Here is an 18,415-nt window from a genome sequence, read left to right as displayed (position 1 = left end):
TTGGGTGATAACCACGAGAGAATTAATCTGTACACAAGTCTATCTTGAGGTTAATTTAAGTGTGTAGATTCCTTTCATAAGAAAAAATAAATAAAAAAGGTCTGTCATCGATACTTTTTGGTTTTTTTTAACACTGATTTTCGCTACTGGATAGTGACTTCTTGCTTGAAGAATGGCTATTTTGTATTCAATTAGCACCAGATGAATTCTTAGCCATTGTAGAGACGCCCTACACCCGAAATTTGAATTTAGGGAGCGTGTTGTGTTGCGCCAAAATACAGGCATTTGGGGTAATTGGCCTTTGTCAAACCAAAATGTGCATCACTTCCCAACACCCTGGGTACAGTAATTGAGCCGGACATATATGTGGAGAAGTAGGTACTGTAATGCGGTGCATGTTCCGATGGCTGTAGCAAGACCAAGCTGTTGGAACGGTGGTCATGATATTAACAGGACTACCAAAGTTTCCAGGATAGGTTTGTCACACCACCTATTCCTCGCCATAAGTCCACGGTTGTAGTATACATAGCTGACAGCCAGGATAGTACCAATGCCCATCAGTCTATAGAAGGAAATCGTAACGTATAAAGGTGGTGCTATCCATAAACGGAAGGACAGAACACTTCATACCGACACCACACAACGTTGGCTGATTCAGCCATACAAGCTTCCTCCCGTCATCGTAGAAACAAGATGTTCATGCAAACCGGGATTCACGCAACGGAGTTGTCGGTGGCTTGGTTGCTTGTGTTGAAGATCGAGATCCTTTTTCTCGGAGCATGTATGTAGCTCTAGGTCTCATGTACGACCTATGGAACGTTCTCCACCACTAGCTAGTGACGTCGAATGTAGCCATGAAATATTGCGCCGGGGGTCCCGTTGTACTGCGGTGTACTCTAGAAGAGAGCTTCAGTCTGCAATCTTCCAGGCGGGTTCCCTTTAGCTTTGGCTATATTAGTAGGTATGTAGAGTGTGTAAGTATAGGTACATGTAGGTATCCGATATCGTTACTTGACTGACCGGTACATGTAGCCATGGGCGTAGTATTTAAGTAAAGTCAAGCCTTCAGTATGCGGGGTGCACCGGCTTACTCCGCCCACCGAGTACATACAGGCAGAGTTCTGTACCCTGCACATACCTTAGAATCCAGAGGATGACCACCTAAAGATACCAAGCAACGACGTGATTACTTATTCCCCACATGAGGCACAGCACCAAAGATAAGCGAGTGACATTCCATGACGCACTGTGCCTCTCGCTTGAGCCCCACGCCATCCGCACAGCCCCACCAGCAGCTACATAGGTGAATTCGCTAATCACTCTATTTCCTCCCCACACAAGGCTACATACCAAACCTGTTTAAACCACTCCAGAAACCCTAGCCCAGCGGGAATCTCACCTAACCCGCTAACCGCCGGCGAGTGAGCCACTGTGAAGATCGCAGATCATGCCGAGAAATCTAATTTCGGCAGCCAGCTACCCGAGCACTTACCCGGCCGACCACTCCACCATTTTCCCTGCAGTACAGCCAACCTAACTAACCTCTGGTTCGCTCGCTAAGTTGTTGGTCGACACCACCACAGCCCACCTCACCTCGCTCACTGCACACGCCACTAACCCTAAAGAAAGAGCTTCACGAAGCTCTCCACGACACACAGAGGCCTTCAGGACGCCCCACCTGCTGCTAACCTACCAAGAAAACAAAGGAAAACAAAGGAAACGCAACCATGGCCCCAGGCCTCTTCTCTCGGCGCTCCTACGACGCCGACGCGCCCGCCTACGCCGCTGTGCCTAGCAACACCTCCCCGCGCCCTCGCGCACACCACAGCGACAGCGAGGCCACTGAAGACGAAGAAGAAGCGGGCGGAGAACGGGACATGGAGGTTCTTCGCGAGGAGGAGGAGCGCGAGAAGCTGTTATCGGGCGGGCAGGGGTTATTTGGGAGTATTGGCCGCAAGGTGGGGAATGGCAGTATTAAGATTGGGAAGAAGGTCCGCGGGATGGGGCGCCGGAAGGGTGTGAGGGAGGTGGTGGCTATGATGGGCGGGAAGCGGCTGGGGATGGAGGAGGGTGGAGAGTTTGGCATTGGGACAGGGAGTGACACGGGGAGTGATAGTGAGATTGAGGAGGATGAGCTGCTAGCAGAGAAGCTGGCATATGAGAGGAAGGTGGGTAGATTGCGTAGCGATGTCCTTAACTTATTCTTCCTGTCGTTGCGGGCATTACTGTATCTTGTTGCGGGGGTCTGCGAGAATTCAATATATACCCACAGATATCCGGATATTACGCACCTTCTTGTCTTGTTCTTGCCCGAAGTCAGTCGTGGTGAACACAGCTAACCCATCCAACAGCCCCGAAAACCAAATGGCCGCTCCATGCTCCTCGTTACCAGCATGCTCCTGACATTCCTGATGCTGCTCATCTTCGCCTCACTCTCTCTCTCGTCCCACAGCCCCTACCCCATCAACCCGCGGCCCGCCACCCTCTCCAACGGCACACATGCCTTCCGCCCCACCACAATTCTCATCTCCCTCGACGGCTTCCGCGCTGACTTCCTCTCGCGGCACCTCACACCCACACTCACCGCCTTCCTCGCCTCCGGGCTCTCCCCGCGGTTCATGACGCCCAGCTTCCCCAGCGTCACCTTCCCCAATCACTGGACGCTCGTGACCGGCCTATACCCCGAGTCCCACGGCATCGTTGGCAACAGTTTCTTCGACCCTATCATTGAGAAGGAGTTCTACTACACCGACCCCGCACGCTCCCACTCCCCCTCCTGGTGGGGCGGCGAGCCCATCTGGTCCACTGCCGAAAAGCAGGGTGTCAAGACCGCCGTGCACATGTGGCCTGGCTCTGAGGCGGCTGACGGCTGGGGCATCTCCTACCTCGACCGATACAACGGGTCCGAAGTCCTCTCCCGCAAGACCGCCCGTATCCTCGAGCTCCTCGATATGGGCCTCGTTGAGCGACCGCAGCTTATCGCCGCATATGTTCCTAACATTGACTCCGTGGGCCACAAGTACGGGCCTAATACTACGCAGACCAACGACGAGATCCGCTCTGTCGACGCCATGTTCGCGGAGCTGCTGAAAGGACTAGACGCCCGCAACATCACGGAGCTTGTCAACATCGTTGTGGTCTCAGACCACGGCATGGCGAGCACATCTAACGACCGTCTCATATATCTCGACGACATCATCGACATGTCGCAAATCAGCCACACTGACGGCTGGCCGCTGTACGGTCTGCGTCCCGCGCCAGGTGTCAACATCTCGCAGCTGCACGAAACACTGAAGTCTGAAGTGGCCACCAACGCCGCCAAGGGCGATCACCATTGGGATGTCTTCCTGCGCGACGAGGACATGCCTGCCCGCTGGCACTTCTCCGCAAATCCGCGAATCGCACCACTCTGGATCGTCCCCGAGACGGGCTACGCTATTGTTACTAGAAAGGAGTTCGACGTGAAGACGGCCCCGCCAGGGGCCAAGTATGCGCCGGCAGGCTTACACGGGTATGATAACATGCACCCGCTGATGCGCGCGGTATTTGTTGCGCGGGGGCCGTCGTTTAAGCATTTGCATGGGAGCGGGGGCGCGTGGCGGCTGGATGAGCATGATGGTGGTGAAGAGGCGGGGGTGAAGGCGGGGGTGGTAGAGGAGTTTGGCAATGTCGAGGTGTACCGTATGTTGTGCAATACATTGGGGTTAAAGGAAGGTGCAGGAGGCAGTAATGCGACTTTGGCGGGTATTGAAGGGCTAAGACTTGTCAGTGATAATGATGGTGAGGAGGAGACTCCCGCAAAGGAGGACGAGGTGAAGGGGGGATCGGGAGAGCCAAAGCTCCCAGTCCCAAGTAGCATTGCGGCGACGAAGACACAGACGCCGACACAGACGCCGACACAGACCACAGCGGCAGTGAAGCCGACAGCAACAATGCTGCCGACAGATAGCACGGCGGACGAAGACTCGGAGGCAAATAAGCAGGCTATGGACTGGCTCGATTATGTCAAGATGAAGGCCGAGAAGCTGAAGGATGCGCTGGATAAGTGGTGGGAGGGCGTGTGGGTGGATGGGGGCGCTGATATCGAGGTCAGTGGGTAGACTGTCAATGATTCTGTTGTTTTTGGTTTTTTGCTTTCTTTGCGGTTTCTTTTGTAGGCATGCTGGCTGCGTGCTAGCTATGTGCCAGCTACGTGCTGGTTAGGATAGGCTGCGCTGGCTAGATGAGGAGGTGGACGGTCCTTGAATTCGCTTTTCTTTTTCTATTTCTTTTGAGTTTCGGGTTTCATCTGTAGGTATTTATAGTGTTAGTTAAGCTAGAATTGGTGAGGTTTCGGGGGTGCATTTCGCATGAAGGGAAGCATAAACAGCCTGAGTTGGCCCAGTCAGTATTTCTTGGGCCTTCTGTGACTCGGGGTTTGTTGGTTGGTGATAGGATAGGATAGGACGGTGGTTACCTCTCCACTTTCATAAAGTTAGAGCTGTGTTTTTCTTTTTTTTTTTCGAGCTTCCCTTTTCCTTTGTGCGTAATCTCTCTGTGGGAAGGGGAATAGAACTTGCATCTTTTGTTGGATTTGCCCTATGTGCGTTTGACTTTGGTATTGCTGTGATGGCTCTTGATTCTGGTGCTTGGCTCTTGACTCCGGTATGTACTTGATTCTTGGGTTGAACACGGCGGGAGAGAGAGAGACAATGGGTCGAGTTCACATTGAGAGCAGTGCATGTCAAATCTGGCCTGGTGAGGTCTACTGGATGATAAGAGACTACGTTTCAGCAATTCCATAAAGAGAGTTCTCATATTATCCCATCTGTCCTCTGGAAATATACCCTATTGATTGTTCGCGTGCCATAATTCTGTCTCTCGCCATAGCCATCTACTGAAAATACCATACACAACGCGTGCAGACCACCAAATGTAGTTTTGGAGCAGAAGAACTGGGGAAACATCAATACACCGTATCGCGCCATCCCGTATACGTACAAAAAAACTGAGTACACGCAGCCCCCACAAGAAGTGATTCCTCGAGCCCAAGATGTCCCCACAGCACAGCACTATCTCTTACTTGAACATTATCGAGGATGGAATACAGGCGTGATATACCGAACCGCTAGTTACCAAAAAGTAGATGGAAGCGGAGAACGCTACCTTAGATGCACTTTGTAGACCCATGACCACAGTGTTGTTCTCCATCTTACCTCAAACCACTGGGGCTTGGAGCGGATGGACATGTAACTAAGCTGACTCCGGCTCGCGTCAGCGAAGTTGGTAGGATTGAAGTCAGGCCAAGAACACCTACATGTAGTCCCACGAGCATGGGACGACGGGAAAAAGGACGGGAGAAGATGCATTAGATCACGCAATATGTAGTAAAGTAGGAGACGCAGGTACAGTCCCAAGATCGAACACCGACTAGTAAATTCCTCTGTAGAGTACACGCGTGCATTAAAGCCCCCATCTCACCCTACCCGAAACCATGGTACCGGTACATACCCCATCGAAGAACGTGGGGGTAGAACTAATAATTGACAATACTTCTGAAAACGACTTATCGCATCATCCTACTACTACATACATACATGTATGTACTCTATGTAGTGTTGTGGCTATATCCAAGTCTACATGTACTCATGGTTGTATAATATGCATACGCGTTTCCACACACCGCACAGCACAACACACAAAACTCACAAAAACGAGTGATACCCCATGTCGCAGACACCCCGAGTATATATGAAATCTGTCCTACTCCCACGTGACGTGACTTTCTTGATGTAAACACTCTCTCTGACAAAGACGCGCTCTCGTGATTGTGTTGTTGTGTATATTCTCTGTGGACGCATGTTCACGAAGCGTGCTCGCTCCCACTTATGCACTAGTCACTCCGTGACGGACCGGGGGGGTGTGCAAAATCTCGGTAGTGAGATCGGTATGTTTCGGCGGTAGCGGGACGGGATCTTGCACCGTGATTTTCATTGCATAGAATCACGACAAGGGCAAAGGTCTACATGTGCATATTGGAAACGCTATATACGCGAGTGATAATCTATGAACATGTAATTTACAGCACGTGGGTTTATCAGGCTGAGTTGCATGTGCATAGTTCTACTTGTGTTTTAGATGTTGTGCAATGCAGAGTGGCGGATATGGAGGCGGTCAAAGCGGAGATATGCATCCGAGTGATCACCTATGAAGCGCTATATCTACAGGTGAATGAGTCGCACGGTAATCAACTTAGTCGTGAAGAAATTTAGCAGGTCTTGTAGAAAGACTTTTGTGGTGTTTTATTTCAAATTTGAGGCTCTCGTAACCGAGATGGCCGCGGGTGAAGATGTGGACACGTTTCTAGAAAACATATATGTAACATGTATGTTCACGATGTTTCTCAACAATGAGCAAAAAAACTCATTTGGGTCTCGCAATTTAATGCCATTGTAAATACTGTTCTTTTAGAATAATCTAGAGCTCTTAATTCATTCTTTTTAATCATTGATTCTTGCGAGTTTGGGTTTTCAATGACAACGTTTTTCCCAACACCACTAGCCCATTCCTATTAATAGAAACGCGACTTATATTCGTTTTTTTCCCTTGAACCCTTCTTTCCTCCTCATCTTTTTTAACGTTCACAGCATCTACACATACAACACAAAGCTATACTAGCGCATACAGTACACAGTCTAACTAAACCCTTTTCAAAACTACTGAATTATCTCGCTAACTAGAGGCTTCTTGAAGAAATTTCTCGCCTTGCTAGAGCCGGTATTTCACTTGCTCGCTTAAGACATTTGCTCGCAAAAAATTGGAGTTGTGAACTTTTTGTGTGCGTCACAAAACCCGTGTTTCTGCGTATCTGGAGTCTAACCTTTTAGAGTTTCCAGCACTTGACTACTCTCATACACATCTAGAGATTTCCGTTTGGTTTCTCGCCTCGTATAGAGTGATTTTCTTCGAGAGATTCAACCTTGTTGCACATTCAGAGACTATCCTTCTGGTATTGTTTCTTGCCCACGCACATTGGTTAACTGTTTCATATATCAATAACCACGAAATTGACTTGCTATTAGAGATATTCTTCTGAATATTTCGCTACGCTTAGTTCTCAGTTATCACTTCTGCCCCTCTCATAAAATCATCTCTCATCCAAAAGAGTCATCTCTCCTTTTGGTTTCCATTTCCATCTCTCTTCTCACATTTTTCGAAAGAGCCATCTCTCCTTTCGATTATCATTTCCGTGTATCTCTTCTCAGAGTTCCACTTATCCAAAAGAGTCATCTCCCCTCTTGGTTTTCATTTCCATCTCTCCTTTCATATTTTCGAAAGAGGCATTTCTCCTTTCGATTATCACTGTCTCATCCAAAAGAGTCATCTTTCCTTTTGGTCTTCACTTCCGCCTTTCTCAACTCTGTAATTACCATTATCCGAAAGAGTCATCCTCTCATTTCGGTTTTGCTTTGTTAATTGGCAATCGTATCTCTCTTCAATCATGTCTTCATACGAGATCAATTCATCTTCTCTTCCGGTGACCATCTCTTCTCCCGGCGGGGAGCTGCCATCTCAGCAGACGAACCCGTTCTTGAGAGCTGGGGGAAATTCTTTCTCACCATCAACATTACGTTCATCCTCCAAATCGCTTGGTGATGTTGCCGGGGAGTACGGGTTCGGCACCCCACAGCCCTCCATTTCTAAACTCTACACTTCCATGGACAACTGGTGGGAAGCTGTAGAAGACGCTGGAGATGATAATGTCTCTTTAGATAATCTTGTCGTCGGGATTAGTACTGCAGCTAGTACTGACTCTATCATGTGGGAGCGACACCTCAATAACGTGTCCGAGCTTACCTTTGATGGTTCCAATCCAGAAGGCGGTCTCCAGTCTGACAATTCTGGGCCCGAGTATTCTGGTGACAGCAGCGACATGAACTCCAACTCGTCGTTTTCCGATGACGAAGATGATGATTTATTTAATGCGACGTCCCCACCGTCATTCTCGTATGCGGACCTGTTCGAAATGTGTCTCAATGGGCCAAGGTCTCCCAAAAAGAGGTATCGTTCTGGTTGGTGGGAAGATATTGGCTCTAAAAGAAGCCTGTTTCCAATAAGCTACACCAATTTTGAAGATTCGGATCGTCTTCCTTCTATTCTAGAGGAGGATGAGGAGGAGTCTAAAGATGATATTGCTGTACCCACCGCTGCCTCCACCACTCTTTCATCGGAGCAGCTAGACGTCTCCGGTTCAGAAGAGGTTACTCAGTACCTCAAATATTCAGGGTCCGAATATTCTGGTAACGGCGATGATATGTCTTGCTTTTCTGACGATGAAGATGATGGGTTTTCCTACGAGATTCTATCACCATCAATATCATATATAGACCTACCAAGCGTATTTCCCGATGTACCGGAGCCAGATTCAAAGAAAGGATATCGTTCTGGCTGGTGGGAAGAAGTTGGCTCGACAAGTAGCCTGCTTCCGATAAGTTACATGGACTTTGAAAATTCAGATCATCTTCCTACCCTTTTGGAGGAGTCTGGTGATGATATTGATACATCAATCATTACCTTCACCCCTCCCTCATCGGAGAAGTTGGACGATGTCGTACCCGAGGATAGCCTTCTCACTCTGTTGGAAGAGTCTAGTGATGATATTACTACATCTATCACTACCTTCACCACTCCCTCGTCAGAAGAGGCTGATAGAGTGTCTAAGCTTGCCGTTGACAATTTCAATCCAGAAGGAGTTGTTCGGAGCCTTGACTATCATTCAGGGTTCGAATATTCTGGTGACGGCGATGATATGTCTTGCTTTTCTGACGATGAAGATGATGGGTTTTCCTACGCGGTCCCATCGCCATCAGCATCTTATATAGACCTACCAAGCATATTTCCCGATGTGCCGGAGCCAGATCCAAAGAAAAAATATCGCTCTGGCTGGTGGGAAGATGTTGGCTCGACAAGTAGCCTGCTCCCGATAAGCTACACAAATTATGAGAATTCCGATCTTCTCCCCTCAATTCTGGAGGAGGATGAGGAGGAGTCCAGTAATGATATTACTATATCCGCTACTACTACTTCTACTCGCTTGTCGGAGTGGCTTGCCGATAGCTTGTCAGAGAACCGTCTTCCCACTATTCTGGAGGAAGATGAAGAGAATTCTGGTAATGATATATCCGCTATTGCTTAATTCCATCACTCGCTTGTCGGATTGGCTGACGGATAGCTTGCCAGAGGATCATCTTCCCACTGTTCTGGAGAAGAATGAGGAGGAGCCCGGTAATGATATTGCTATATCCACTACTACCTCCATCACTTCCTTGTCGGAGTGGCTGGCCGATAACAGCTTGCCAGAGAACCGCCTTCCCACTATTCTGGAGGAGGATGAAGAGGAGTCTAGTAACGATATTACTACATCTATCACTACTACTACCACCCATACTCCCTCGTTGCAGCAGCTTGTCGATAGCGTGTCCGAGCTTGTTGACAACTTCGAGTCAGGAGTGGGTGTTCGCTCTGACCATTCTGGGTCCGACTACTCTGGGGATAGCGATGACATGTCTGATGCATCATTTTCTGATGATGATGATGGTTTGTTTCATGTACCTCCATCACCATCCTCGTATGCAGACCTATCCAACATATACCTTGATGGGCCAGAGCCGTCTTTCCAAAAGAAATACCGCTCCGGTTGGTGGGAGAATATTGGCTCCAAAAGAAGCTTATTTCCGGTAAGCTACACGGGGTTTGAAGATTCGGATCGTCTTCCCCCTCTGCTGGAGGAGTCTGGTGATGGTGAGGCTCTGTGCGAGCCTTCTCACAGCCGGGGAGAGACTTCAGATACTAGCTGAGAATTATTGAGAGTTGACCGTTCCGTATATATATCGGAATTTGCTTTGTTGGACGAGTGTGTCCAACAGAATTATTGAGGGTTGATATATATTGGAGTTTGTTTTCTGTTGGACGAGTGTGTCCAACGAGTTCTGCATACGTTGTATATTGAAATACAATTTTTTTTTATACTTTGCAGTAAGCCGGTGTGCGTGCTGCGTAGCAAATATTTTCAGTGTTTGTGATTTTTTTTTTTGAAGGATTTGATACCGTTATCCCGATTTCTATCGTCTCTTGGGGTTTCTGGTACGTGGCTTGAATTTTGGTAGGCTCCTAGATGTGCTTGTTTATCAGGCCGGAGCTGGAGCTGCTGCTATATGTCGAGACTTATGTAGTTTCAAGTGCGAGATTTGCCTTGGTTCTAGCTATATACTAGCCAGACTTCGTGAAACCTTTATTCCTTATACGTGTTTGGTTTCTTCCAATTCACAATCACGTGTCTTTAGTTTTCATCTCATCTTCCGAAAAAACCTTCGCAAATTCTATAGGACATGCATACAATAATGTCACAAGTTCCTATCTGATACATCAAATCAAATTCTATGAAGGGCTTTTGGGTCATTTCATTGATCACGCCGATATTAAGACACCTCTTTCATTCTACAATACAGCGCCATGGAGGTAAATGTCCTTTCCAAGAATTTCTGTTTGACTGAGACTAAATTTATTGTCAACTTCATATACCTTCGGCGTTTTTGGATTCTGATTTCGTGAGGAACATACTTACTTTGCTCGACTCTGACCATCACTTCTTTAGCTTCTAGCAGCAGATCATGATACTTGACTTCGGAGATCACTATGTTGATATAATCTGGACCCTCGGTATGTCGGGAATACTTACTGGAATCGATGAATACTTGGTTTCGTTTTGCTTGGAAGTATGTATGTGATCTTTACTAGATTTCTTGTTTTTTTTCGATAGATCTTTGGTCTCGCTGTAATACTTCCTAGAATATCACGGTGTTTACAAGAAGACACATCACACATCGGCGTTGTACCTTACGAATCACTACTCGGTTAGTACTCATTTGAGACAAGATTAATTCATGATACGAGGATTTTAAGCCATATACTACATGCAGTACAGTTCACCGTTACCAATCGCTTATGTAAGCTCCGATATTAGCAATTAAAAATGTTTTCGTTGCTGTTACAACAGATGCCCGGTTGGTCTAGGTATGATTGTCGCTTCGTGTTTCTCCCCGAGAATTAAATTCTCAATTGTGACAGGTCTCCGGTTCGATCCCGGAACCGGGCCTACTTTTTTCCGGATTGCATCATGAGTTATCATTAGCATACCGAATGCTGGCGTATGATGGACGTTGAGTAAGAGCTGGGTTAGCTCGGAGTTGTTGATACATACATGTAGGTCTCAGAATCAGGATTATTTTTTTTCCGATCCCCATCATGGGATCACAGTGGCGCATATATGTACTTTACATGTATACATGTATTTCTTCTTTTGATATGAGTGGTGTGTAAACCATGGCCGTTATTCTATTGACATATTAGATTGTGTACGTTGTGCTAGAGGATATATATCTCAGAAGGCTAATGTAAGAGGTATCATTGTCAAGGATTCTGCCTTCTACTAGTAGTTTTGATAAATTATATGTATGTAGAAGCGGTACGAACATATCTGAAAATGAGACTAAATGTAGGTATGTGCGTGCCCTCAGCTTTTGTTAACAAGATTATATGTAGTAGACGCACTGTATACACGATCGGTCCCGGACGTTTTTCGAAGAAGGTGAGATAGCTTTCTAGGGGTGCATGTAATAATGCGATACGGCCGACCTTGAGTCGATATAAGATGTATCAATCGATAGGTACATGTATACACCTCTAAAAGGATGGGTACATTTATATTATTATTAGGCGCATGACTTGATGAATTGTATATGTATCTGTTTAAGATTTCTCCTCAATCTACTCCCTTTCCCGCAATTTATTTGTCAACCCTGATCAACTAATGTAGATACTGTCAGAGGGAGGTACGTAGACCTCCTCGTGCTGTATCCCTTTCTGACTGTATGGGCCGCGTTTAGCTCGTTTTCCAGTGCAAAACCTTATTTCGATGACTCTTGGCTAATACCAACCCTGGTAGAGGCAGACAGATACATATATGTATATCGATAGCTTTCTACTGGAGACTGCACGCTTCTTTTCCCAATGCAAAACCTAACTTGGCTGACTCTTGTATACTCGTATGCGTAGGAGTGAGCATAGAATAAGTGCCACGTATAAATCTCCTCACTCCATCCCTTCCTCCCCTCTTCTCTCTTCCATCCTCCATCCCTCTCTACTCCTCCATCATTTTTCTCTCAACCATCACTCTACACCAAAATATCAGAATATTTTGGGCTTCGAAAGTTATTATTTTATAAGTGGAAAATGAAGTGAATAATTATATTAAGTTTTCTCTCTCGCTCTTTCTATCATTAGTTCCTTTATCAATGATGATGCATATGATGATACCGATGGCTTTAGTCGTGAAGCCGTCTTTCCTGAAGCTGAATCAAAATCTTGAGATTCCTTCCCACTCTGCTATCAATGGATCTAGAGACTTCACCATCATGAGCAGCAGCGGACTATTAGATGTAACCAACGGAAACTTATAATAAAAAACAATGGTGAGTTTTCTACCGCTTCCGATGTCATCCTCTTTTTTCATCTTACGAATGTAAAACAGTGATCTACTCATCGCAATATCATCAAATGACGGCCATTCTCTCAACAACTTATATATTCTCAACACTGAAAGCAGCAGGATCTACCCACCTTGCTATCAGCATTCGGTCATCGTCTGAGAAGTACGACTTTCTATTAACAGCAGTAAATAAACGGCACTAAGTAAGTTTTCCTTATCCTTTTTCTTGTGCTATAAACACTGGCTCGCAATCGACCTCCATCAACAGCATGTATTGATTGACACGTCGAGATAGATGAAAACATCGTCAAAAGGATAAAAAATCCATCCTTTATAATTCACGCGTAAATCTATATAAATAGTAGCCCAACAATAAAATATTAAATAAGGCTTCGACTATGCTATTTTTCATCATATCGACAAAGATAAATCTTTCTACTGACATCAACGAATTTAAAAATATCAAGTAAGATTTTCCCCTTCGATTTTGCCGTTGATACATCTTTATCTCAATCGAACTCCATTTAGTCATTCAGGCTAACATCCAAAAGATAAATAATCTTCATCAAAAGGATAATGAGGAATACATCCTCAATTCATGAAGCATAAATCTACATAAACGGTTCACTGGCTCAAATACGGAAAATAACTTAAATATACCATCTTCCATCGCCATCGCATTTAAAGATAAAATCCCTCTGACAGCAGCAACAAATAAAAACAATATGAAGTAATGTCTCCCTATTCTTTGGTTTTACTGTTAATATCTATTTGATCGATCGTCATCTAACTGTATGTACTGGCATCGAATAGATAAATGAACTTCATCGAGAGGACAAAGAACTATCCATCCTCTATTATTTACGCACAAATCTGCTTAAGCAGTGGCTCAATATAACAAATACCATTATACCATCTTCCAACACCATTAAAAAGATGAGTATCATTCTTGCAGCAGCAAAAATAACATCATGTAATATCTCCCGATCCTTTAGCATTCTAAATTTCCCAGTTGATATTATGTTGGGCAATTTGGTCGATGCGTGTTTAATTACGACAGCTGACATACAAAAGATATACAAATTTCTTCAAGGGATAGGAAAACATTCGTCCTGAATCAAGCAAGCGTAAATCTGTATAAACAGTTGCTCAATATATATAATAAGTTTTCCGACTTTATACTGTGGTCGGGAACGATCCAGATGAAGAGTGATATTAGTCAACGCTGAGTGCACCTTAAGATCTGTCGCTCGTTCTAATACTGACATGACTACAGATTTCTGAGTTAAATAATAGCGATAGCTTAGAAACTTTAAGCAAAAGATTGACGATGCAAATGATGATTGACTTCATAAGTGTCGTCCTATTCTGATCCAATTGAATAAAACAGGAGGGACCTGGCCTGGTCGTGGTCCGTTTGGATCGTAAGATCATCTGCATCCTGTGGTGGAAATTATTTTTTACTAACAAAGGAGGGACCTGGCCTGGTCATGGCATCTGGGCCGTAAGATCATCTGCATCCTTTGGAGGGCAGGGGAAACATTATAAAATTTGAAGGTTCAAAACAAGCAAATGATGATTACCTCCAAGACGTCGTCTTATGTTTTTCTGATGCTAATTTAATAAAACAGGAGAGACCTGGCCTGGTCGTGGTCCGTTTGGATCGTAAGATCATCTGCATCCTGTGGAGGAATTATTTTTACTAACAAAGGAGGGACCTGGCCTGGTCGTGGTCCATTTGGATCGTAAGATCATCTGCATCCTGTGGAGGGCAGGGAAAAGGTTTTAAGATTATTTTTCGATAACACACTGAGGGCTCATAAAAAGCAAATGATGAATGACTTCCAAGGTGTCGTCTTATATGTTCTGATGCTGGTTACTAAAACAGGAGGGACCTGGCCTGGTCATGGCATCTGGGCCGTAAGATCATCTGCATCCTGTGGAGGGCAGAGGCTTATAAGTCAATCCAACAGCCCCGATGAAACGACTCCTATTGGGTTATTTTCTCTGATACTTCCACTAATGTATGTATGTATGTACTGGCATCAGGAGGACCTGGACTGGTCATGGTCCCTTAATGGATCGAAAGATATCATCCTGGGCCCGAGGACAGAAAACTAATACCCTTTCAAATGATGAAAAACGACTTCCTCTGCTTTGTCCTGTCTGATGCTGAAAAATGCTAGCAAAGGAGGCTTGGACTGGTCGTTGTCAATTGAATTGATAGAAAGATCAGCATCCTGTAGAGGGCTGAGTTGGAATCAATAAGGCAAATGATGACAATGGTTGACTTCACTTGTGTCGTCACACTCAGATCTGATGCTGCTATAAAGCTCCCTATATATCTTCACGGGGTGCTGTTGAATTTCTAGAATTATCTTGCTGCCTTCAGTCAATAATCTAAAGATCATGATACCCTATAAGGATAGATAACTGCAGTAATCATGTATGCTTGAGATAATTCAATATTCTGTTTAGACATTTGTGTCGATTCTGTAATCTTGTTTGAAGCGTAATATTGAAAGGTTTAGAAATCTAACGGGAAAAGAGACGGCGCAGAGTTACAGAACGAGGCTAGGTATTAGAAAACACTAGAGGGCCTAGAAAGGAACGTCTCCTATTGGTTGCAGCGCACTACGTGTATTTCTAATATTGATTGCATATCATTCGACAAAGAACTACTCCCGAGATGGAAGGGAACTGGCATTAAAAGGCGTGTATCTACCGGAATTGATGGATATAAAAGAACAAACACTGACAGAACTACAGCTATATTTTTATATATGAAGGTTGAATTTCCCTAATACCATTTTATCATGAACTACATGTACATACTAATGCTACTCATTGAATGACTTAGAGTGCATACTAGAGCTAATATATCACAGATTACATATAAGGAGAGATGGAGATGAGGTTTAGTGCGTGCCTGTACGTTTGGATGACCCAATAATCCAGAATGACAGCAATAATCTAAGAAATTACTATCGCAGTACCGCCCGCGCCTTCATTTCCTCACTACATTTGGGCGGCTGAAGGCCGCACTCCGCATGTATTATATAGAATTACTTGAGCCAGTTTTTTTTTTTTTTTCGTTCAGCGAAGAGTTTGGTCTGCTGACTATACCGAGCAGAGGGTTGTGGGCCGAAAACCCAACAAACATGTCCAGACCTTTTCGTGTGCTTAGCTGAGCTATGAGGGTATGCAGGACTTAGGTCATGTCATTCGTTTTGTGCTTTCTGGTACGTAGGTCGAAGGGAAGTTTGACAAATCCCCGAATAGACAATTGAACTCATCGGAACAGCATGAATTTTCAGGCGACCAAGCGGAGGATAATTCTACCAAGGATCTCTTCTACGTCATGTCCTAATATGATTTACGGCCCATTTGTTTCATCTTTCGGGGCCATCAAACCCCCCATACGGGACAGGATGGTAAAGGTATATCACGTTCGGTTCGGCCAAATAGGTCTACCTATTCAACAAAGCCAAAAATGTCACCGTATTTTCTCGTACGAAAATACCCGTTTGTTGGACTAAGTCGTTAGCATGATCCGGCCGTCCCTTCCTGACACCAGGGCTTTTAGCCGTTTCTCATGTCAATCTGCTTTGGATAGAGCATCACTAGTTTGTATTCTCTTCCTAATTTACATACACCGTATCCATGCCATATACATATTACACATTACTATATGATCTACCTCTTACAAGTGTTTAACATGGCTACACTTGGGTCATGGTCCGAGACCTGTGCAGCCTTCGTATTCCATGTATTGATGTGCACCTATCATCGTCAGTAACCTGTCTTCCCGCATCGGAAGGGAAACTCACATGTTCGTACTTCGCGCCCTTCTTCAATGGTCTACTGACTAGCATGTGATCCAACTGCTGGCAGTTCATATCATACAGATATGTATACCTCTCCTCAACCGGTATGCTCACAACCTCATCCAAGTCCCAGGCAATATCTTTAAAAGCCTTCATGGGGCTCACATAACTGAACTCATTGAAGTCCCCTGCGGCGACTACGAGTGCACCTTCGTTCTCAGCCTGTAACTCCTGAATGAACCCCGCCACAAGTTCCGCCTGCTTCTGGCGGTCGTCCACACCACCATTTACCGGCGGCCGAGCATCACCGTACAGCGACGACGACCCGCCCTTAGAGCCAAAGTGCACATTGATTGCATATACTGTCTCTCCTCCCACAGTATCGAATGCTGCCACCAGTGGCTTCCTTGAGTTTGTCCACGCCTCGTTTTCAGGGTCGATACGGCCAGGATTGAAGTTTAACTCGCCGCCGGGGAGGACCTCGATCCTTTCGGAGCCTGAGCCAGGGTTAGGGTTGCGGAGGGAGAAGAGGTCATGCTTGTAGAAGTATGCCACACGGATATTTCCTCCTGGTTGACCGCCATCTTTGTCGTCGACGGGGTCAATGGTGAGATAACTGTATTCTACACCAGAAATCGCCTCAATTGCATCGGCGAGGGTTTGTAGAGTGATGTTTGCGGAAACCACGGTGGAATTTGTGGCACCGTCATTGTCTTGAACTTCTTGCAGGAAGACAAAGTCGGGGGTATTTAGGTATGTTGCAATATGCTCTGCGACGAGAGGGAGGTGTGTAGAGTTTGGTGTAAGGTTCTCGACATTATAGGAGCCGAATGTAAGGCCTGAGCAGGCGCCGGTGGATGTGAGGGTTGTGGGCGGGGGAAGTAGTGGGAGAGCGTTAGACTTGACACTAAGGGCGGTGAGCGGGAGGATGCGGTAGAAGCCAAAGGCGTAGGTTATGACACCTGTGATGTCGCCGAGGTCATCCCCGAGCTTTGTGGCGGCGTTGTCAGTGCCGTCTAGAGGGTCACCGATCACTGCAGGGGTCAATTAGCTTTATGTCAATAGTGGGTGAGATTGAGGAGCAGTACGGATGGCTTCAGGGTTCGCATCTGCGCCAATGCCGGGCACAATTGTTAACCCGCCTCGTGAGTTCTTTCCTGTAACTCTGTAGCTCCCACGAACCCAGACATCGCCATAGTTATTTGGCATTGATAGTGCTACTGGTGTTTTTACAGACACTAGCTCCCCGCTCAAGCTTTCCCAGAAGTCCAATCCATACTTATCCTGCTGGAGTGTGGCATTGACCACGGACACCAAGGTTCTATTGTTTGGAACACCGAAAACATCGTTATCATCAAGCGCAGAGTACCGGTACGCCGGTGGAGACCTATCTACACCCAGGACTACTGGTTTGACCGCATTCCCCGATGAGATCTTTCGCACGTTTGTCGGCGATGTGATCTCAGTAAGGTATAAGTAGTCCTTGCTGGATCGGTACTCCGAAACCTTGCCGTCAATCGTGACGATATCCCCCGCTGCGACGCTTCCTCTGATAGTGGCGGATGTAGTGAACACATATACCGAATTCGAAGTACGGACATCTCTATCAGGCGTGGTATCACGCAGGAAGAAACCAGAGGGGCCAACTGCAGTGACTAGACCGGTGACGTTGGTCACACTCTGGTTCTCGTAGGGAGACCTGAAGGCGGGACCATTAATCGCGGAGATGGTCACGGCCGAAACAAGGGAGGGGAGAAAGCTTGGGGCGAAGAGAAGGAACCTCATTGCTGGTAACAAGAGAGTGAGTAGGTGGATTCACACGCGCTGGAACTCTGCGAATAGGCAGCAGTATCTGCCGGTTTTATACCCCTCACCAAGGCGCACTCTCCGATATATTTTAGCTCTGGGATTAAGGATGTAGTCGCCACCACCGCGGGAACTTCAGGGAAAACCTCGGGATGGGATCGATGAGAAGGTGTAGCTGTGTTGAAAGTGTCAGTTCCAAGTCCACGTGCAGCTACAAGCAGTATTCACGAGCGCTGAACAGCAAGCCCCGCGTTTT

General features: G+C 46.1%; 3 protein-coding genes across 3 annotated transcripts; 2 read left to right on the top strand and 1 right to left on the bottom strand.

Moving 5' to 3' along the window:
• Window positions 1–1,727: 1,727 nt before the first annotated feature.
• LAJ45_06331 (uncharacterized protein) lies at window positions 1,728–4,472 on the top strand (the record flags this gene model as incomplete). The annotated part of the gene is made up of 4 exons (XM_046115895.1): window positions 1,728–2,168; window positions 2,352–4,088; window positions 4,204–4,230; window positions 4,440–4,472. 4 exons carry the CDS (start codon window positions 1,728–1,730, stop codon window positions 4,470–4,472), a joined length of 2,238 nt encoding a protein of 745 aa, XP_045971004.1.
• Window positions 4,473–7,480: 3,008 nt separating this feature from the next.
• On the top strand, window positions 7,481–9,836 carry LAJ45_06330 (uncharacterized protein; the record flags this gene model as incomplete). Its single annotated transcript, XM_046115894.1, has 2 exons — window positions 7,481–9,149; window positions 9,220–9,836. The coding sequence occupies 2 exons, from the start codon at window positions 7,481–7,483 to the stop codon at window positions 9,834–9,836; spliced, it is 2,286 nt and encodes a 761-aa protein (XP_045971003.1).
• Window positions 9,837–16,222: 6,386 nt separating this feature from the next.
• Window positions 16,223–18,138, bottom strand: LAJ45_06329 (uncharacterized protein; the record flags this gene model as incomplete). The annotated part of the gene is made up of 3 exons (XM_046115893.1): window positions 16,223–16,309; window positions 16,357–17,387; window positions 17,442–18,138. 3 exons carry the CDS (start codon window positions 18,136–18,138, stop codon window positions 16,223–16,225), a joined length of 1,815 nt encoding a protein of 604 aa, XP_045971002.1.
• Window positions 18,139–18,415: the final 277 nt, after the last annotated feature.

The sequence above is a fragment of the Morchella importuna genome, assembly GCF_003444635.1.
Source record: "Morchella importuna strain M04M26 chromosome Unknown Morimp01GS018, whole genome shotgun sequence".
NCBI lineage: Eukaryota > Fungi > Ascomycota > Pezizomycetes > Pezizales > Morchellaceae > Morchella > Morchella importuna.
The sequence above is the reverse complement of the archived record's forward strand: the minus strand, read 5'-3'. Positions and strand labels throughout refer to the sequence as shown.